The sequence below is a fragment of the Pongo abelii genome, chromosome 13 (genome assembly GCF_028885655.2).
Source record: "Pongo abelii isolate AG06213 chromosome 13, NHGRI_mPonAbe1-v2.0_pri, whole genome shotgun sequence".
NCBI lineage: Eukaryota > Metazoa > Chordata > Mammalia > Primates > Hominidae > Pongo > Pongo abelii.
This window is the reverse complement of record NC_071998.2, coordinates 23,272,638-23,294,948: the sequence shown is the minus strand read 5'-3', so window position 1 is coordinate 23,294,948 and position 22,311 is coordinate 23,272,638. Positions and strand designations below refer to the sequence as shown.

Here is a 22,311-nt window from a genome sequence, read left to right as displayed (position 1 = left end):
CCCAACCGGGCCCACTGCCCATGTTGGGAGGCTGAAGCCAGAGGCATCCAGGACACACCTCCATCCTGCCCTGGCTCACTCCAGGCCACCCATCCCAGGGCAAAGAGCATCTTTCCTGGGAATTTTCCAAGTCCACACCCCATGGCTCTGAGATAGATTTGCAGGATAAATCCCATAGAGCCCCAGATAAGGGCTATGCAAATTAGCCCAGGATTCCTCTCAGCCCCTCAAAGAGGTCAGCCCCAGAATGAGGAGGGAACAGAGGGGGTACCCCATAAGCAAGAAAGGAGCCCAGCGCCCAGAAGCCCCTGAGCCCCTTGTCAGCACAAGGGTCCCTGCACCTCTCCCAGCACAGAACCCCAGTGTCATCATTACTCCCACACAGGTAACACATTAAGAGTCAAATTCTGGGGCCCCAACTTACTGCCATTGTCCCGCTGTGGCATAAAGACACCATTACACAATGATAACAACACCCACTGAAAATGACACAGTTGTACCGTTGACAATGACACACAGGGATGTTGACAGTCACCACAATGACAATAATGCAGTGAGTGATAGTCACATACACTGACACCAACAAACAGGGCAATGATACCAGCTGACACTGACACAGTCACAGTGACAGTAACCTCAGAATCAAAGATGCAATGAGACTCAGTCACATCGAGTAACACTGACGGTGACATCAACACAGTGACACAGCGATGTTGACAGACTCAGTAACAGTCTCACAGAATGATACTAGTCCACAGCAATACTGGCAGCTCTGGAGTCTGACAGCCGCCACCAGTAACAAACAGACACAGTGACAGGCTCCAAGTCAGGAACCCCTATTACCCAGTTTAAGAATCTGGCTTAGGACCCAAGACCCAAGAACCGTCTTGCCAGTCCCAGCAACGTTCCGGTTGCCCTGTACCCCTCCCCTCACCCCATGCCCAGCTGAGGGCAGAACCTGGGGGAAGGAGGTGTGAGTTTTGGAAAGCCTCTATTTATCCCTGCAGAATCACAGCAGTTTAGATTGTAGAAGGCCAACCCTGGGGAAGCTCTGCCACCATCAGGTCAGGGTGGGGGATAATAAGCACCACTAACTGCGTCTCAGCTATAATTGTGTGTGCGGGTTGATCTGTAATAGTGTGTTGCGAACTTCAGGGTTTGGGTTGCTGTGGGCATGCTGAGGGTCAGGTAGGCTCAGTCTGGCCTCGACAATGAATGATCGGGGGGGGCCTCAAAGCAAGTGACCTCAAAGCAAGGTTACTACTCCAACTCCGAGGCAGGGAATTGAAATCCAAAGAAGGTCACCGGATGGACCCCCCCATTGCCAGGCATCAGGGTGGGTTCAGGACATCCATCTGATGAAGGGCATCCGGCCCAGCACAGAGCGGAGGGGACTCCCCACAGCTTCCAGCCCCGCTGTGACTCCCATAGCCCAGACTCCAGAATCCCACAGTGAGGGGAAAAGGCACCTTTTATCCTGGAGCCTCATCTCCTTCACCTCTCCCCACAGCAGCCTAGAGGGCCCATCTCAGGAATGAGGCAAGAATGCAGGACACAGCATGGACTCACTGATTCAAATGCCTGGGGACTCTAGAAGCCTCAGACCTGCAGAGGAATTAGGTTAGAGCAGAGAAAGAGAGATACATAGGCTTGGAGATGGAGAAGGAAATGAGAGACATAGTGGGGGCAAAGACAGGGACAAGGACATGGTGGGCAGGGAGGAACAGTACTGGCTGACAGGGAGCCTGGAAGAGACAGTTAGGGCAGGCGGGAAGCTCCAGGACAGGGAGGAGGGGCTGAGGCTGGGAGGCCCCCAGATCCCACCAGGCCTAGGCAGCCTGGACAGTGTGGGCGGTGGGGGCGGGGGCAGAGGCCTGAGCGGTCCAGAGGCTTGGGGGGTGGGGGGACAGGCCGAGGAGGGAGGCCTGGCCCCTGGCAGCTGGCCCGGCAGGCCCCTCACCAGGGAGGGGCGGGCCTAGGTCAGGGGCCAGCTCGTGGGCTGGGGCCGGCTGGCCACGGGCGGGCAGGTTCCCACTCCCTATGGTGTTTCTCCCTCCTGTCTCTGCATCTCTGATCTCCAGCCCCTTCTCTTTTCCCTCCTCTCTGAATCCAGACCTGCCTCTCCTCTCAGCTCTCTCAGTGACCCCACCTCAAGTGGCATAGGGCTCCAAGCTGTGCCTGGGTTCAGGATTCAAGCTTTACCTCCTCCTGGGCTACCATGTCCCCACCCACGCCAGGGGCAAGCCTCAGTCCTCAGGGGAAATGACCCTACCCAAGCTTAGGCCCTGTCCTCCTCCTTAGAAGGGGGCAGGATAAGCCAAGCACCAGTAGGAGGGGGCCAGGAGGGAGGCAGGGGGAGCGGTCCCCCAGCTCTCGACGCTGGCTGAGGCTGTGGAAAAGGAGGCGGCCCAATTGAGTGAGTTGGGGGGGTTGGTATCCGCACCTGCTGTTGTGACCTCCACAGCCGGAGATGGGGGCCTGGAGGGGACAAGATTCTGATGGATTTTGGCAGCGGCCTGGACTCTGAGTGCTCAAAACCCCCATTCCCAGCCTCTTGCACCGTGGGGACCCTGAGATCAGCATGTGCGTGCCCTGCTGCACGTGTGTGCGGGCGTGTTGTCGGGGGAGCCTGGGGCCCTCCCATGATGGGCCTGGCTGGGCAGATGGGGAGGCATCCTGGGGAGATAGGAATCTGTCACCAGCCTGTGCCCACATGTGGAGGCCCACTTGGGGCCCTGCATGCTGCCTGGTGACCTGCGCATGGGCTTGTATATGCATATACATGCAGGCCTGTGCTTAAGTAGCCCTCTAGATGCAGAAGGCCTGGGCTTTCACCCTCAAAAGTCATCTGGTCCAGTCCCCTGCCTCTTGAATGGAAAGAAGGAAGGGGAAGATAAGTTCGTATCCTCCCTTTGGACACGTAGGCTCTGGAGAGCTTCACAGAACCTGAGGTACTGGTGCCAAATCCCCCAGCCCCCAACCCCAGTCCAGTCTCTTCTGGCTTCCAGAAGAATCAGGAAGCTCCCTCCACCCAGGAAAGGCACACACACCAGTCAGGTTAAGTCTGTGGGGAGCGGGGTGCTGCTCCTCTTGTAGGGACAGAATGCTGCTGCACGTTAGACAGCTGGAAGAACTCAATGAAAGGCAGGGGATGGGGAGAGCAATAGGGTGGACTGAGACTTCCCTTAGCAGGGGGGATGGGGTAAGGAAAGGCCCAAAGCGGACGCAGGGGACAGGAAGGAGGCTGCAAGGCAGGGCCCTCCGTGGAGACAAGGATGGATAGAATGGCTTTCCAGAGGTGGAGATTAGGACAAAGACCTATTTGCCTCAGCATCTCCTACCACACCCACCCCTGGCCCCATCACTGCTATGGTGCAGACACACCCTTGAATCCATACACAGAGGCCCATGCATGCAAGCTCACACCCACACACCCACACACACACCCACACACCCCCCCCCACAACCCCACACACACCCACACACACACACCCACACCCCCCCCCACACCCACACCCACACCCACCCACCCACACACACACACACCCCCCCCAGGGGGTGGGGGCAGCAGTGCATGTGATGCATTGGCTTATAACAAAAAAAACCTGAAGATGGTCGTTCTGACAGAGCCAGAGTTGGGTGGGGGGAAAAGAAGCTTCGAATGTCTTCTGTGTTCTGTTCTCTCTGCCCCCTAACGTGCATATGCACCATGCATGCTACTTCTGAGGAGCCTCCTGGTCTGCTGGGCAAGACCGAGCCATCCTTCCTCCCCTTTCCTCCCCTCCTCACAGTGGGGAAGCCAGAGCAATCTGTTCCTGATGGGTAAACACAGGCGTGAGTACACGCACACACATGCTCACACACACACCAGCCACTCAGGCCACACAGCACCCAGCGCTCACTTCACCCCGAGACAGAGCACACACCTGGGCTCTCACTACACCCGGCAGAGCTCTCAAAGCCCCCGCCTCCTCAGACACACAGGGCCAGAGCTTCACAGACACACCCAGGCAGCCTCTCGCAGACACTGGCATTCAGAACCTACCATCGTGGCCACACATCAGGGCCTCCCACGTGGACACCCACTCCCACAGCCCTGTACACGCTGGTGTGCATGCACACATTACAGTTACACTCACACACACAGACTCCCTTACACAGCCATGGTCTCACATATGGATACCATCACACACTCCGAACAGTCAACCTTCCACACAGACACCATTGTACACCTCCAGAAGCTCAGGGCCCCCAGTCGCCCTCGGCCTCTCACGCCCCGACACCGGCAATGGGAAACACCCACATACACACCCTGAACAGCCACACTGTGCCAGGACCTCAGGTTGCCTAGCCGTGCCTGAGGGGAGGGACAGAAAGCCTAGGGTGGCCTAGGGCAGGAAAGAAAAGGAAAGGAAATACTTCGTTGGTCCCTAAAAAGTGAGAAAATAGATGATTATTCCCCAGGCAGCTCCTTCTTCCCCAAACCCTGCTTTCAACAGCATTAGGGAATGAAGGGAGATCCATTCCAGACAGGAGAGGTGAAGGAAGTACCTGGGGGAGACAGAGGGTGGCACTGGAATCAGTAAGAGCCAGAAAGGCCCAGAAATCAGCCGACTTCCCAGGCCCTTGCTGCCTTCCCTCATCACCCTCTCTTCCCCACGATGAGGATCGGCAGCAGCTCTCAGCCTAGCTATCTGCTGTGTGATCCCAAGGCCTCTTCAAAACCTCTATGTGCCCATAACTGTCTAGCGGGCACCCAGATGTCTGGCCTGGTTGCAGAAAGGGCAGGAGAGGGGAAGGAGACGAGACCTCCACTCCAGCCCCCCAGCCCCCACCAAAGCCCTGGCATCACTGTCAGCCCACAGAGAGGTAGGGCAGATGCCCAGCAGCAGGGGGGGAGCAGGCAGAGCCAGCGGGTGCTCCTCTAACTAACCACTGAGGAGGAGAGTCCTAAGGTGTCCTTGGACCCTGCAGCCCCGCCCCCATCACTGGAGGAGCAGACGCGGAGTCGCTGTCCAGGCAGAATGGAATCCAGGCTGTGCTGGCCAGGCCCCAGCCCAGGAAAGATCGGCAATGCTGCAGACATCCTTGCCACTTGCCACTCCAGGTGTAGCTGGGGCCCTGATGCCTCCATCCTAAAAGGAGCCTGACGCGACTCCACGGAAGCCAGGCAGAACCTAAGGAAACCAGGCAGGGGTAATGCTATAAAGCCAGGTGATAGGGACTTCGGGGAAGGGGGCAGTGGGGACAAAAGAAACCGGGCAGCAGGGTGTAAGGAAACCAGGTGACAGGGCCCCAAAGAAGGTAGGTGGTGGGAGCCGAATGAAACCAGGCAGTGGGGACTAAAGTTAGCTAGGAGGTGTGGACAAATGAAGCCAGGCTTTGGGGATCAAATGAAACCAGGCGAGAGGCCCACAGGATGTGAGAAAAGAAAGATATCAGGAGCTCATCCCCTCTGTCTAGATGTCACCCCCACACCCTGGGCCTCTCTCTCTGTAGCCCCCCTTCCACTCAGGCGGTGGTCCCCTCCCCCAGGCCAATGGACACAGCCAGAGCCCCCTCCCCTCTCAGAGGCCTGGTCCGATTGCAGCCAATGGGCCCCGGCCCCATCCCTGGGACCTCAGGAAGTCCCAGTCCCTCCCACCGGCTGCAGAGGCAGGGGGGCTGGGGGGAGAGAAAGAGAAGAGAAGAGAGACAGCTTGGCAGGGGGAGCGCGCCGAGCAGCCGCGGGGGGCGGGGGCCGAGAAAGGAGCGGGAAGCGCCGAGGCGGGCTGGGCGGGCTGGCGGGCGGGCGCGGGGCGGGGGCGTCGCGGCGGCGGGGGTGACAAGTCCTCCGGCCCTGTGGCCACTGACCTGGGTCCCCACGCAGGCGCCCCGTCGGTGCCTCCGGCGCTCCGTGGGTCCGCCTGCCCGCCTGCGGGCATCGGGTCTGCGGGGCTGGGGACCGGGCAGCCGGAACGACCCGGGAGGCAGGAGCAGCCCCCACAGCGGTCCCGGCGGGCGGGTGGGCGAGGGGCCGGGCCGCGCGGTGAGCGACGAGGGCCGAGCCCCGAGTGAGCGACCGGGCAAGCGGGCCGGGAGGAGGGGAGGAAGGAGCGCGCTGCAAGCGAACGAGCAAGCGAGCAAGCGAGCAAGCGAGCTAGCGGAGGGAGAGTGAGGGACGGCATGCAGTGAGGTCATCCTTTGAATCTAATTGTCTGAGTCAGGAGGAGATGTGGCACTTGATGCTGGGGGAGGGGAGGCAGAAGGGACCCTCCCCGCTCCGGTCCCGGCCCCTCTCCACACCCAGGGGTGGCCGGGGCCTCCTTTCCCCTCCCAAGGAGAAGTTGCCGCAGGCCAACTCGGGCAGACCACTGCTGGTCTCAGGGCTGACCTCTGCTGCCTGGGGCTATCAGCAAGTGGTGAGAGATGTGGGACCCGGCCCCAGCTCCGGGCTACCTTCTTCCTCCCGGGGTGACCGCCACCCCTCAAGGCCCAGCTCACATTCCCACATTTTTTAGGGCACGGGAGGCTCCCAGCCTACCCCCAGGTCCTATTCTGCCCTGTGAGGATAAAGCAGGAACTTCAGCCAGCCTTCCAAGTTGCCTTACTTTAGGAGCATGGGGCCCCAACTCTATTCCCCAAGTTACTTCCAGTGCTGGGAATTTGGGGGAATCTGGAAATTGAACCCCAGCCTCACCATCCTGCCCTCTGGGAATGATAGTGCAATGCCACCCGTCCTCCAGTTACTTTCTGCATTTGGGATGAGGACCCCAGATCCCCCTTTAGGAGGGACAGGAGCAGGGCCAGACTCCTAGGGTCTCCAGGGAGGGACCAGGCTGCCCAGAGGGTGAGGGGCAGGTTGGTCGCTGGACCCTGGGCTTGTCAGGTGTGCACACTCGTACACATACACATGAGCACACGCACACGCACACGTGCAAATGCACATCCACGGGGTGTCGGGGGCACCAGACAGCTGGGGATGCTCACACCAAGGGCCATACCCTCCTCCCTTCGCCCCTGTGGGGGAGGGGTGATAAATATTTAAGGGGCTTTTAGCTCAAAAGGGGCTGGAACGGGGGAGGGAGGGGGATCCACGCTGCCTGATTAATGGGGTTACGGGCTTGGATCAATCCGTCCGCCCGCCGCTCCCTCCTCCCCCTCCTCCCTCCCTCCGCCTAATGCGCTTTATCAGGAGACGCTTTTCTGACTTGGCAGCGTCGGGCGTTTTAAATAGACCCATTTAGAGCTGGGGTTGGGGGAGAAGGAGGGGGGTGGAGAGACAGAGATTGAGACAGGCTGGGAGACAGAGACAAATCAGGAAAGAGAGATGGGCCTTAGAAGAGAGAGACTGGGAGAGGAGAGACAGAAGAAAATGCAGAGATACCACTGAGATAAGACACTGAGGGCAAGGCTCCCACGGAGGCTGAGATGGGCAGAGAGAGGGTGATGGAGAGAGGGTGATGGGAGGCCAAAGGAAGCTGGGGGGCTGAGGAGCAGAAAACAAACAAACAAAAAGAGACAGGGAGGAAAGGAACCATGGGCAGCAGGGAGAAGCCCAGAGAGAGGCTCTCTGCAAGGGCTGAGTGCTAGCCTGGGAGACAGCAGATATTCTTTATTTCCAAAAACGTTTTTCATCCACTTTGTTAAATTAAAAAGCTGTTTTTAAAGTGGTGCTGGAGGTGCTGCTGGGGGAGGGTGAACAGAACTGCCAAGTCCTCCCTCTCTGGCCTCCTCCTCCTTGGCCCCCACAGAAGCTGCCTCAGCCTGAGCCCCTGGGGTGTTCTCCAGCTCCCCTGCTCACTGAGGCAATCCTCTGAGATCCCCAGGAAGAGGGTCAGGGCATCTGAGCTACTGTTCACTGGCAGGAAGTCCTTCCTGCTGTCTGGCCTCAGTTCTTCTTGCTGCAGGGAGCCCATTCTTTCCCCGACCAATTATCCTTCTCTTCTCCAGCTCCTGTCCCGGCTCCCTAAGGTGATCCCAGTTTGTGGAGGATTATGTACCCTCGCGCCCAGTAGCACACTTTCCAAATAAGCCATCAGACTCCTCCCAAGGTACCCCCCACAAATATTATCTTTTATTCTGTAAATCCATCTCCTAGCCCCATCCTAGTCTGAACTTCTATCAGATACACGCCCCATGTCCTTGGGTCCTCTGGGAACAGTGGGGTGAAAAGCTTAACTCTCTACAGCCTTCTCAGGCCTCCCTTCCTCCTCTCCTGGGCCCCAGCTCCATCTTAAGCCCCTTTTATGTGTCAGCCTGGGGTACCCCACTCCACCCTCAACAACACCCTGGTCCTAGTTGTGAAGGGTTAGTTCCCCCTCAGCCCCCAGCCGGGAAAATGGCCAGTCTGTTTGGGAGCTGAGATGAAAAGCCCGGCCGGCCTTTGTGGGCCTCTGGCGGGTTTTGGACAATAGGCCCTTCCGTTCCGCTCCAGTGCCTCGATTCCTTGGATGCCCCCACCCCCAAGCTGCCAATCCAGGGGCCTTGCCTGGCCTGAATGAGAGACAGGGAGAGTCAGGCTCAGCCCCACAGCTGGCCTCAGAAGATTCTGGACTTTCCGACCTGCCATTCCATCTTTTTAAAGCCTAGCTGCTCCTCCAATCAAGTAAGAGAGATGTCTGGGGGGCAGAGAGGAAACCTGAAGATACTGAAACAGAAACATACTCCCATATCTGGGACTCAGCACCCCCTTAGTATAGAACCCAGTTTCCTAACCTGCTGTTGCCCTTGCCTGTGTGACCACAGATAGTCTCTTCCCTTTCTAGGCCTATTATGAGAGCATGAAAAGCCTCAGCCAGGCTGAGCCCAAAACCTCTGGAAAAAGAAAGGACAGGGGAAGAGAGGAAGGAATCTCAGGTCCTCCTCCACTCATGTCCCCTAGACGTACAGCCCCACTACACCTGCCTGATTCCCTGAGATTGATCTGCCCCACATGGGCCCCAGCACCTACCTCTTCACCACTGGCCACACACCAAGCACATCAATGTCCTCCTCCTCCTCCAGACCAACTCTTCAGGACTTCCAAAACCAAGCGGGTAAGATGAGGTGACAAGGTTAGAGTCTAGAAGGGCAAAGGGCACAAATCAGAGGTCACAGAGGAGCCACAGGCCTTAGTCCAACTCAGAGGCCATTCCATACTCACAGCCCCACTGTGAGAAGGGGAGACTGAGGCAGGCAGCAGCTAAACATCTGGAAGAAGAAAAGTTGAGAGTAATACAGACCCCTCCCAGCACCCCTTGCTGACTTCAGGTTCTGAACCACAGGGACAAAGGTTGCCAGAAGGCAGTGGCCTGATACAACACACAGATACACACCCACAGACAATCCACAATTCCTATCCAATCAGTTTGCAGACATACAGGCACCTCCATATCACATGCATCCTCACATGCGCAATCCTAGAGTCACAGGGTCACGGGCACGGTGTAAATAACCACCATCGTAACACCCCCTTCCTTATCACCAGTATGATTTATTGAGCATCTATTATATGCCAGGAACTGTGTTTGGCACTTTATATGCATTATCTTACTTAATCTTCATGATTTCTCCATGAGGTAGGTTTTACTGTTCTTCGCATTTGATAACCAAGGAGATTGAGCTTCAAGGAGGCCTTGCCCAATACCCCAGAGCTGATCAGTTCCAGAGTCTAGATTTGAGTCCGTATCTAGTTCCAAAACCTTGCTGCTATACCAATTTGCCTGTGCAGATCTCTCACCCACCTGCACAATGCCTTTCCCAAGAATAACAACAGCAGGTATCACTTGTTCAGGGTCCTTGGTTACCCAGACACTGTGATAAGTACTTAATTTACATTTTGGTACTGAATCATCAAAACAAGCTTGTAATCCCAGCACTCTGGGAGGCTGAAGCAGGTGGATCACCTGAGCTTAGGAGTTCGAGACTAGCCTGGGCAACATAGTGAAACCCCATCTCTACCAAAAATACAAAAAATTAGCCAGGCGTGGTGGCACGTGCCTGTGGTTCCAGCTACTCCTGAGGCTTAGGTGGGAGGGTCACTTGAGCCTGGGAGGGGAAGGTTGCACTGAGCCAAGATTGAGCCACTGCACTCTCCAGCCTGGGTGACCAAGTGAAACCCTATCTCAAAAAAAAAAAAAAAAAAAAGCTTTGGAGGTAATCCTGTTTCTATTTTACAGATCCTGAAACTGAGGCTCAGAGAGCAGAAGCAGCTTGGCCAAAGTCATACAACTGGTAGTTGGTAAAGGAGCTGGCCTTGAACTCAGGGATATCTTGAAAGCCACTGTTGCTTCTATGGACTCTAGCCATTCAAAAGACCCCTCACCTTCTATAAGACCCCAGGAGATCCTCAGGGTCCAACTGCTCCCCTGAAAACAGGTCCCAGATATATCTGCCAAAGGTATGATTAGGTGCCTAAACACATACCATGAGAAAGGGATTCCATGTCTTCCAATCCTGCCCAGAGATGCAGAGACATCACCACCCAGGGAGAGATAGCCAGAAACTAAAATAAGGTGTTAGAGACAGGGTGGTTGATAGTGACAGATACAGCCACACCAAGACAGGCTCAAAGGGAGGGAGACTGAGGGGAAGCCAGAGACAGAGAGGGACACATTAGGCCAAAGAATGAGAGAGATAGCTGGAAAAGGAGACAATAGGAGTAGAGGAGGGTATACAGGCTGACATGAAAAAACACGGACAGATACACTCCAGTATGCAGACAGACACATATAGACCCATCTGACCTTCACAAGAAACAGACTGTGAAAGCAAGCAAGGCTCAGGCTGTGTGTGGCGTGCGTATGTGTGTGTGCGTATTGTGGGGGGAGCATGCAGAGTCTGTATAGCTACGCACATTACACCAGCTGCTTCCAGCAATTTCATCTGATTAATAATAAATGCCCCATAATTACAGCCGCTCCCCCAGCCCTTCTTCCTGTTTTTTGTCAGCTGCTGCCAGGCCAGCCCCCCATAAACCCTATGGTCCCCTCCATCCTCACCTGCTGTCCTCTAGGAGGCTGAGAGAATGTGAGCTGGTGGAGGAGGCCATACTCCCAATTTGAGGAGGGATACCCATCTCCCTATCTTGGATTAATGCCCTTTGCTTCCAAGCAAAAAGTCATCTTACTTAGGTCTCACTCAGAACTCTTCCACTGCATGGGTATAACCTGTGACCGCTAATATGGCCTAGGGGCCCACATCTGGGATGCAGAGAGATGAAATCCCCTTGCCCACTCTTTATCACTAGCTGGCTAAGTCTCCATCCACAAACTTTACCTAGCCTCAGAACCCTGTAGGCTCAGCGGAGGAAGGGACCAGGACAGGGGCCCTCACCCCATCATTCCAATCCCAGACAGCCCGAATCTCTGCCCACTTGTATACCCTCAAGCTCTGGACACTAGGTGGCTCCGCCTGCCAATTCCTGAGCACCCCCCCAACCCCACCCCCACAAGTCCACCTCCTTCCAGGCCTCCCACCCAAGCTCTCCAAGACAGCTCTATCAGAATCAGCTGTGGGGTTGTGCTGATCTGTTTCTAATCGCTGGGGCCTGGTTCACGCTTGCCCCCACCCCCCAATATTGATTCCATTATTTGGAAAGTCATTGACGTCAGGGGCCTGGATGGGTGCCAAAACCGCCTTCTCTCCGGGCCTGGGCCAGGGCCCAGCCCCGCATCCCGCAATTTCACGGAGGGGCCCAGAAGGGTCAGCTCATGGGCCAAGGTCACATGGCATCTTCCCTCTGACTGTGGGCTCCTCTGCCTTTTTGGAACCACTGTGCAGCTCCCTTCTGGAGAGAGGGGCTACACAAAGGCCTGGGATTTAGAAGTTGGGGGAGGCTATAAAAGGGAGTCTTAAGACCCTCATTGGGACTCTGGCTGCAAGCAGGGGATCTGAAGAGGTAAGGAGGAGGGCAGTGGCTCAGAAAAGGGTAGTTGGGAATACTTTGTGTTTTTTGCCACACTCTTATTTTGGAACATCCTGAAGCTGGTCTTGAAATGGATCCTACTGACTACTTGGTTTTTATGTCTGACACGAGATGTATCTCCAGACTCTCTTAGAAGGAAATTCTCTGCAGTGTAGGATAACAGATTACCCTAAATGTTGCCATAATTTGACTAACTAGCACCAGTAATTTTATAAATCTTTGCTCCACATAAAACAAAGGCTCTGTTTCTTGTGCATCTCTCACCTATGCTGTCTCAGTTTCCCCATATTCACACACTCTCCCAGTCTTTCCTGGCATTGGATGTGTGTTTCTTCCTCTCTGTCTCTATCCGACCAAGATGCAGCCACTGACACACTGGCCCACGCCAGCAACTCCTGGGCTCTGGCTGGACAGAGTATTTTTAGGATCCGAACCCCGTGTTCTCAGACAGGCATTAATAACCAATACAGACAGTCTGTGGTGCCCACAACAGCTACACAGCCTCAGAGCCCAGCCTTGGAAGGTCAGAGATGGGGTCCATTCCCCTGAGGGAATTTCTTCTTGTCCAAGAAACTCACATCTAGAGGGTAAGGGACGTGTTCACCACCACATAGGGAAAAAAAGGACCTTACCTTCTGCAAAATCGTGAGGCTGGGAAGGGGCAGGATGACCTCTGACCTCTGCCACAGAATCAGGGTGACTACCCTGCCCCAGCCTCCTCTGGTCCAGACCTTTCCAAGGAAGGAGGCTATCCTCTGCACTCCTTCCCTGAGTGAAGGAAAGTCCTTCCTCTAGTCTAGCCTGCAAACCAGTCTTCCTTTGAGCCAAACAGGGGTGTAGGACAGGGATGCTGGGTCTCAAACCACAAATCCCAGGAGCTTCCCCCTCCCCATGATCTGTCCCACTCAGTGATTCATGCCTCAACGTTTATTGAGCACCTATTCCCTGTCAGGCACCGTACAGGGAGCCAGGCGCATGGTCGTGCCCACAGGGAGCATTCGGTCCAATGAGAGAGAAAAAGATGTATTACTGTTCACACAAGAATGCCTTCCTCTGGTGTACGAGGTCTGTGCCAAGGGCAGGCAGGTACAGGGTGAGCAAGGTAGACCCAGTCCTTGAGTCACACAGAGCTCACAGGCAACTACTATGCAACCTTGCTGAGTGTCACGTGGGGAAAGTACAGGTAGGATATATGGTGGGGCACACTGACTGCCCTGGGGTCTGGAGAAACCTGTCCTCCTACAGGCTAAGGACTCTTCAGTTTGCTCCTAAACCCAAGACGGGCCCTCAAGCTGAACACAAGTCACTACCATAGTTTAATTTCAGTTCCTGCTACTGTAGCTCTAGTCTTAGCTTTTGGGAGCTGGCTGCCCACAGCAGCAGGGTCTAACTCTTCCTCAACATCTGCTCCAGCTCCTCCTTCCACCCCTTGGCCCCCAGAGCGCCTAGCTCTGGTGACCCCCAACCGGGCACAGCTCTGTGCTTTGAGACTCTCTTTGCCCTCTGCAGAGGTAAAAGGGACTGATGACCTCAGTGCTCTCCATCCCCAGGGACCACTTGCCTTCCCAGCCCCTCCCCACAGGAAGCCGAGAGCCCTTGTGGGTTTGGTCACCCAGGGCCACAGGAGTTTACAAAGCTGAGGTCTCCCCCACTACCCCCACCCAATGGTGGGTCTGGAGGAGGGGTCAGTTCTCACTTCTCAGGCTCCTTGCTCTCCAGGACCCCCCAAACCAAGCACACATGGTCCCCCCCCAACCCATCTGCATTTCAAAGAAAATCCACTCCATATGTTTCCGATTCATTTACACTTCAACTCGCCACGGTGGGGGCAGAGAGCAGGGGTGCCTTGCCTCCAAGCCTCCCACCCCCATAGGGGGGCTGGAGAGCGTGTGTCCCCTTCAGGACGGGGAGCAGTTACAGCCCAGCCATCTCAGCATTGGGAGGGACCACAGGGCAATGTCCCTACTGTGTGGGCTCCCATGGGGGAAGACAGCATATCTCAGGCAGCCCCACCCACTGATGTTCATAGCAGCAGAGCACGCAAAGTCCAGGGTCTCCATGGGAGTTAGAATCCCCGGGCTGGCTGCAACCTAGGCCCCCCAGGGCTACTGCTCTTTTGGGGAACAGACTGGGGAAACCTAGGCATGCCCTGGAGCCAGGATAAGGGCTCAACAGGCAATCCCAGAGACACTGTGAGACACGCACAACAAAACATGGTCCCTACCCCTCCCCAGCCAGGGCAGAGAAGAGGAGAGGGTGGGATCCCGTCTCCTCCTCCAGCTACCTTCTCCCCACAGATCTGAGGCTGTTATCTCTCCTACAATCACAGATTCAACACCCTGGAGCAGTCGCAGGAGCCAAGGTCTGCTCCCTCCAACCTCCACACCCCTCCCATCCTAAGAATGATTGAGATGTGTGTGTGTATGGGGCAGGGGAGATGTCTTGGGAGGACAGGAGTCTTATTTCCCCCACCTGGTCTTCTCTGCCACAGAAGGGATGTCCAAAACTATTCAAGGGGGATGGGTGTGCATTGACATGGCACACGGAGGAATCTAAAGGTTCACATCACTCCTGTACCAACAATCCACTCAGATCTTCCTGCCAAAAGCCTAGTCTCCTTACGGAAGGAAAGCAGGGAAATCTGACTGGGTTAGCCTTTACCACCACTCCCCTCCATTAGCCCACAGCCCATTGTGAGGGATGTGACCAAATGTGTGTCCTCTCTCCTCCTCACCTTTGGAGGGGACAGATCCTGTAGCAGTCTCTGTTCCTCACTTCAAGTGCCCCAACACTCACCACAAACCAAAGGAAAGCATGGGCATATGTGACCATGAGTCCTAAGTTCCACTGGGATTGTGAATGCCACAATCTTAGTGTGGATCTGAATGTGAGCCCAGGATGAAAGTGTGAGTTTAATCTAAGTGTCACGGTCTAATGTCCATCTAAGTGTGAACTCCAAGATGCAAGTATGGGTTTGAGTATGAGCCCAGGTCTCAGCACGCATCTGACTGTAAACCCCAGTGAGTCTGAATGTGAGCTCCAGGACTGAAGTGAGAGAGCCTGTGAGTCCCAGGATTCCTGTACAAGTCAGCATAAGCATTAGAGTTCTAGTGTAAGTCTGAGTGTGAGACCCTGGTCATAAGGGCTTCTGAGTAAGAGCTAAGTATGAGTGTGAGCACTGGTATCCCTTTTTAAGTCTGAGTGTGAGTCCCAAAGTGCCCTTGTAAGTCTAAGTGTGAACATCAGAATCCTAGTGTGAGTCTGCGTGTGAGCTCTGAGATCCCAATATGAATCTGAGTGAGTCACAGGACTTCAAGTGAGTCCTACCAAGATCCTGGTATGAGTCTCTCTGTGAGCCCTAGGTTACCCATGGAGGTCTGACCCCCAAAGTCCCCATATGAATCTAAGTGTGAACCCAAAGGTCCTAGTGTGAATCTGAGTGAGCTCCAGGGTCCCCGTGTGAGTCAATGTGATCCCCAGCTTGGAAGTGTGAATCTGACTATGAACCCCAGTGTCCGCAGCGAGTCCTTGACTTCAAATGTGAGCCCCATGTTCCCTATGCGAGTCTGACTAACTCGGAGTCCCAGAATATAAGTGTGAATCGGAGTGAGCACGAGGGTCTTTGTGTGAGCCCCAGTGTGAGCCCTAGGACCCCAGTGAGATTCTGGGTGTGAGCTCTAGGTCTCAATGTAGATCTAAGCTAAAGGATAAGACCGCAAATCTAAGCATGAGCCTACAGTCCCAGTGTGGGTCCCAGTGTGAGCAGAGTTCCAATGTGAGTCTATGTGGAAACTCCAGGACTGAAGTGTATCCCTGGATATGAGCCCCACAACGTAAGTGTGAGTCCATATGAATGTAAGCCCCTAGACCCTAGAAGGAGTTGAAGTGTCCCAGTGTGCATCTGAGTATGGAGTCCAGAGCCCCCAGAAGTCCTGTGCATGAACTTTAAACTCCTAGTCTTTGTGTAGGCTCAGGGTCTCAGTTGGAGTATCAGCCCTGACAGTGTGAACCTTAGCTCCATCTCACCAATGCTGACCAGGAGCCCCTGGCACCAGCTGAGAGGATTTGTGTGGGTTGTGACAGTGGAGACAGGGGGGCATAGTTTGAGACACCTAGGCCCTTCTAGCCCCCAAGTCATTGCTAACCCTACATCCCTGGGAATCTGCAATGGTTCAAGCCCCATTCCCACACGTGTAATGGCACACCATTACATCCAGAGTTAGATACACAAAAATACACCTGGTGTTTCAGGCCCCTCAGACACACAGCAATTACAGATGCACAGACACACCCAGCATTTCAGACTCTCACCACATCAGTGATCACAGCCACACAAACACCCCCAGTGACACGACACAGATTCACCAAGTATTACAGGCAGAACAACTAGTGTTAGAGACACACTCCTACAGCGGCATGCAGACACACACCCAATGTTGCAGACAAGCTGCCAGGCACACAGACACACACAGACGCTTCTCAAAAAGAGAGACTAGACGGAAAGAGAAAGAAAATCCTGAATTTTCAACAAGGCGTGAAATAGTCCTGCCCGCCTGAAGCTACTGGAGGGGGGAGGGGGACAAGGGAGCGAGCGAGCGAGCGAGCTAACGCTAGAGGAGAGGCTCGGGAGAGGAGAGGAGCCGAGAGGGAGAGCTGTCCGTCTGGTGACCTCCCCACGGCCCAGCCCCCACGCACGCGGAGATACACTACTCGGAGCAACACAGGGACACCCAGACTGGCTCACACTGAGCCGCACTGGAGGAGACACACACGAGCAGACTCACAAAGAGACACTTGGGGATACACCATAGGCAGACTCACACAAGCCAGGAAGACTTACAAAGAGACACACTGGAGGAGACCCACTACATGGAGATACATCCAGGCGGACTCAAGAGAAAACCATGGGGACGCCGACCGACACACACACACACACACACATGCACATACGCGCGCGCGCGCGCGGATTCACACGGACACACATGCACTGGCAGACGCGCAACCGTCGGTTCGCATCCCCGGGCGCTTTGAAGTCCAGATTTCTGCCCGAGAAAAGAAGCCACCTTTGGGCGCGCAAAGGCCACTACGAACCCCCCAAACCCAGGAATTTTTCCAGACCCCGCGCGTGCAGCTGAGGGGTGGGGAGAACAGGGACACTAGGACAAACAGCCGGAGCCACCTCCCTCTAGTCGACAGTCGGCCCCACCACCACCACCACGCCCAACCCCCCGGAGCGCCCGGACGTGGGGGGCCGCTTCTCCAGCGCCTCCGCCCCCGAGTTTGCAGGCAAAGTTTCTCGTGAACTTTCCTGTCGCCCCCCGTCCGTAGGCCCACGGGTGTCCCCTCACTCTTCCCGCGCGCACGAGGGCCGCCGGTCTGTTGGTCAGCCCGGGCTCTGAGGGTCCGGCCGCGCGCACTCCGCCGCAGGGTACTCACCGCGCCCTCGGGCCACCCGGGCTTCGCGCCGCGCCTTCCGACCGCCCCTGGCAGCGAGCGAGGCAGGGAGCGCGGAGGTAGCACCGCCCGCCGGATCCCACCGCCGAGCCTCGCGCCGCGCCGGCTGGAGCCGCCGCCTCCGCTGCCGCCGCCGCCCGCTCTGCACCGGCTCTTCGGCGCTCGGCGGCTTTAACCCCCCCATCCTCCTCCCTTCCTCGCGCGCTCCCTCCCTCCTTCCCTCGCCCATGTGACCGCGGGCGCCCGCTCGGCCGCGCGCGCCCTCGCTCCCCTCCCCCTCTTGCCTTGTCTCCCCGCGCCTCCGCGGCCGCGCGCCACGACCCCTCCCCGCCACGGGCCCCGCGCGCCCCCGCCTTGGCACGCTGTCGCTCCTGGCACACGCGGTCCGCTCGCCCTGCGCGGGCCTGTGAGCCCCCACTCCCACTCGCCCGGCACTGGCACGCGCTCTGCCCCCCCGCTGGCACACTCGTCCGCACTGGCACGCGTGGCCCCCTCGCGTTCACCCTTTCTCGGGCGCGCCCTCCAGACGGCTGTGGTCCCCGTGCTTCACGCGCAGCCCCGGCCGCGGGTCTCGCAAACGCGGGCGCGCGCGCGCGCGCACACACACACACACACACACACACACACACACACCCCCACTCCGCCCGCTCCCCTAGGGCGGCTGGGCGCGCACCCACCCCCGGGATCGCTCCTTCACGCTCACTCTCCCTCTCGGCCTTGGCCAGGTCTCTCCTGCGCACACTCCCGCACGTTCAGGCCCTGACGGCCTCGCACCGACTCCCTGGCACACCCCGGGCCAACTCTCGGGGTCCTCCCTCCGGCGTCGCCGTGAGAGGAACGCGAGCCAGAACCCCCAACCCCCACTTTGGGCAGAAGAAGCCAATCGGCTCTGCCTCTCCCCTATTGCTACTGCCCCCCGCAACGACTCCCCTCCCGGTCACCCCCTCGCGCGGGGGAAAGGGGCTTCCTTGACCGGGGATGGACCCTGCCGGGAGCCCAGGCCCATGCCTCCCGTGTCTCCGATGACACCAACACCACTACTCGCATGTTCCTCGCGCCCCGAGGACACACAGCCGGGGGAGAAGCCTCCACTGGAATGAAGGGGTAGGGAGGGTGCACCCTCAATGCCGGGCACAGGCGCACCCCTCGATAGGAGGCTCACTCCCTTCGCAGCCTGGGCCTCTGAGGGGCCGGGGTGTTCACTGCACTCGCCCCTGGGCCTCCGGTCTGGCTGCAACATGGGAGAGTAAGGTTAGACAACCTGACCAACTTCTGAGGCCACGTGAAAGCGCAATGGAGTGGCAATGGCAGAGGCGGAGACCGAGAAGGCCACCCTCGTCTCCACCCCTTGGATTTTTCACCTGACCCTTGACCCATAATCCTGGGCCCTGCCCCTCCGGGGAGCTGCGCTAGGGCTGAGGGCGAGGAGAAGGGAGGGAAATGTCTCGCTGTTTCCTCACATCCTTCCCCAGTAGGCTGCCTAGAGCGCCCGGGCCCTTTCCCAACAAATGCCTCAGGGACTCCCACTGCAGAGGAAAATCCTTCTTCCCGCCACGGCCTGGGCTTTTCACTTTCACTTCCGTGGCCACAGAATCCCCTTCCTACAACCGGCAGGGGTCGGCATGGGCTGGAGCTCAGAGACGGCCAGCTAGGACTTCAGGACACACAGCAAACTAGCTGCGCCCCGCTCAGGGCCAGCGCACAGCCGCCCACACAAGGTGTCCTCTCCCCGAGCTCTCTGGGCCGCCGGCCTCCTGCTTCCCGGGCCGCAGACCGGGATTAGACTGTGGACGCGGGGAAGGAAGGGGGCGTTGCGACGGGATCTTGAGGGGAGCAGGACTTGCCCCTGCCCCTTCAGCAAAGCTCTAGGCCCTGGCAAGGTTCGGTACACCGGGGGCCGCTCCTCCCCAGGGGGCTGGCCGGCCTGGGCGCTCTAATCTGGCCGGGGAGGGGCGGACGGGGTGAAAATCGGCGAGTGGTTTGGGGAAGGGACTTGACCTCCAGATGCTCCGTTGTCCCTGGCTCAGCCTCTTTCTGCCAGGTTGGGAGCAGTCGGGAATTCTGTCCCGGTCCAACGTTCCCCCTCGGCCCCCGGGGACGCAGAGGCTGCTGTCGGCAGAGCCGCAGTCCACGGCTGCGAGGACAAGATCCGCACTGGGAGTCCGGGGTCCTGGAAGTGGACGTGTGGATGTCAGAGGATAAAGGAAGGGAAGAGGCGCACGTCGGACCTCTGTCCAGGCGTCAGTCGGTCAGCAGCTCCTCCCGGCGTGGGACCCAGCGGCCTCGAGCGCTTCCCCGGGGCCGAAGCGACACCTGGCGGACGGTGCGGGACGTGCGTTCCCTTCTGGCTGCTGCTCCTGCTCCGCGCTGAGGCCTCGGCCACCTACTGAACACCGGGACCTGCCACCTCTCCACACAGCCGCCACCCAGCTCACAACCAATTTTCCTCCCCCCAGAGCTGGGTCAACAGACTAGTAGTGGTTTCCGCTCCTGCTGCCTCTGATGCCCTACCTACACAGTAGCCTTTGAGCTTGTAAGCCTCCCTGCTGAGCCCTCCCCACCGCCTTGGGGGCAAAGCTGAGTTTCTTAGGTGGGGCTTCAAAGTCCTGCAGGATCTGGCCCTGCCTCCTCTCCAGCTTTATTAAGCGCCCCTATTCCCGGCCTCCCCAGCTCTGCGCCAGCCCCCTTCTGTGTCATGTCACTTATCCTTAAGCCAAACCCCACTTCACTGACATCCTCTCCCCAACTCCATCTCCAAGAATTCACTGCCTTCCCAGTCTTCACCATCTACCTTGCCCATGATGGAGTGGCTGGAAGTAACACCCCCAGGCCAGATCCCTTGTGCCCTGCATGTGATGGGGATCTCACATTTGGGCCTGGGGAAATTAGGGGAAGTTCCTCGTTGACTTTCAGTTCCTGGAGTTCTCTACCATGAAAGGGGCTCTATGGCCAGGATTTCTGACACCACCCTCCACCCTGGCAGGTGACCTAAACTTGGACCCCCACACACACCAAGGGATCAATTGTGCCATTCCAAGCCTTTGGGCAAGCAAAGACCCTTCCTTATTCTTACTGACATGTCTCCGAGGAAGGAGAGCTCCCTCCCCATCTCCTATGGTCTACCTTTCCAGTGCTCCTTTAGGAAACGGTGCTGGTTTCTAACTTGCAATACCATCAGAAAGTTTCTCCCTGCAGCACACACCTGGCTCTCCAAAGTTACAAACACACACACTCTCACACACAGGCTCTCTGTATTACAAATGCCAAACACATGGTCACATAAAGTCACACACCCAATCTCAAACAGTAAAAGGTGTATATTCAACTTCACTATGGTACACTGAGAGTCAGGGTTCCCAGCTTGGGCTAGGAACTAGAGGTCCCAAAAGAGTAGGAGAGTCCCTGAGTCACACACACCATACCCACACATAGACACAGTTACACACACAGCCATGAACTCGGTCACACTGAGTGTCACACAGGAACACAGAGTCACACACGCTCTCAATCACACTGGGGTTTGGCGGGTTGGGGCGGGCTCCAGGAGGCAGTTACGTAAACGCCCTCAAGCCCCCGCCCTCGCTCCCCCTCACCCCGCCTGCTTCCTCACACAGTGCCAGCGCCCGGGGCGGCTTGGCCGGGGCCCGGGAACAGCTCGGCCTCGCGGAGGCTCCAGGCGCCGAGAAACCCGATCCGAAAAAGCCCCGGGCCGGGCTGAGCCAGGGAGGGGGGCCCAAAACCCCCCCACTCAGGGTCCAGCCCAGGCCCCTAGGGACGACTTACCCCTGCATCCAGAGACAGCTCCCAGCACCATCCTGAGATAGTACCTGGGGCCCACTCACAACATCCCCATCCTGCACACCCCCTTCTGGAATCCTATCATTTGGACGGCTGCCTGTGTGCCCTGACCCTTCCAACCTCTGGCACCAGAAAGGGCAAAGATTCCCTAAAGGTAGAGAATGGGGGAAACTAAGTATTCAACCTTGAATTACCCCCAGTTCCTGGAACTATCTCCTCATCCCTTCTCACCAGGGCCCTCTAAATTCACTCTGATAGAGAGGGGCTTTCATTCCTGTCCAGGTCCCCCTCAGATTTGCTGCCTATCGATTCCAATATATTCTGTCAGAATCCTAAATTATTCAGGTCCAAGGTCTCCCCTCCTGCCCTTTGATATCCTTTCTTCCTCCTCCACTGGAAGTTCTAACTCCAGTCTAATCCCGGTTCCTCTGGTTTGCTAAAAAGAAATTTTGAGAGTAACCTGAGGAATCAGGAACAAAATCACCAAAAGGCAGAAAGATTAAGGCTCAGGAAACCCCTGGAAGTCAGGAGTCTGAGAAGAGGGGAGACAATGTCTGTTGTACGCCCCCCAACATAACCCCCACCCCATTCTGCAGCCTAGACTCAATTTTTCACAATAGCTTTTGAGTGTCTGCTTGGGCCGCCCAGGCCCAGGCAGAAAGGGAATTTCCCCCTATGTTCTCTGTTAATGAACAAAACACTTCATGTTGAAATTCCTCCTCTGCCCCCAGCCCAGTGTCTCCAGGGCCCTCCAGCCTGACCAAGCAGGGGCACTATTAGGAGGGGGGTAACAGAGAAGAGGGAAGCCCCCAGGGGAAGCATAATTTACACTAGGGGGCATCTTTTTAAAAAATAAATAATTAGGGTGACTTTTTTTTCACTTTTGGCTAAAAGTATCCACTCCTGTGGCAGCTTCCCAGAAAGGGCGGCGGGAGGGCGGCCGGAGCTGTCCCGAGGCCCAGGACATGGCCCCCCTCCCCCGGGCGAGGAGCCTTCCTCAAGTTGTTTTCCTGGTCTCTTCCTCTTGGATGTTTTTTGATTATTAATCACATTTTCCATCCTCAGTCTCAGACCAGACCCCCTCCCCCCAGGGTCAGGGCTGGACAGAGGGAGGAGGAGCGGGCTCCGGGAAGATGACTTGGGGACAAGATGGGCAGTGACCCCTGGCCCTG

The 22,311-nt window shown here is 56.9% G+C and overlaps 1 protein-coding gene across 11 annotated transcripts in view; it reads right to left on the bottom strand.

The window, feature by feature from the left end:
* CNTFR (ciliary neurotrophic factor receptor) overlaps nucleotides 1-18,109 on the bottom strand; it is a 38,763-nt gene extending 20,654 nt beyond the window's left edge. For 2 of the 11 annotated variants that reach the window (XM_054520999.2, XM_054520998.2), the window contains exon 1: nucleotides 5,854-8,910. In XM_054520999.2, coding sequence (XP_054376974.2) covers nucleotides 5,854-6,180 — 327 coding nt within the window. In that variant the 5' untranslated portion in view covers nucleotides 6,181-8,910. Of the gene's footprint in view, nucleotides 1-4,933; nucleotides 5,485-5,853; nucleotides 8,911-8,932; nucleotides 9,044-17,323; nucleotides 17,489-17,844; nucleotides 17,924-18,018 lie in introns of those variants that run through there. The other 9 variants (XM_054521002.2, XM_054521006.2, XM_054521005.2 and 6 more) reach the window with 9 other exon arrangements.
* Between the last annotated feature and the right edge of the window lie 4,202 nt (nucleotides 18,110-22,311).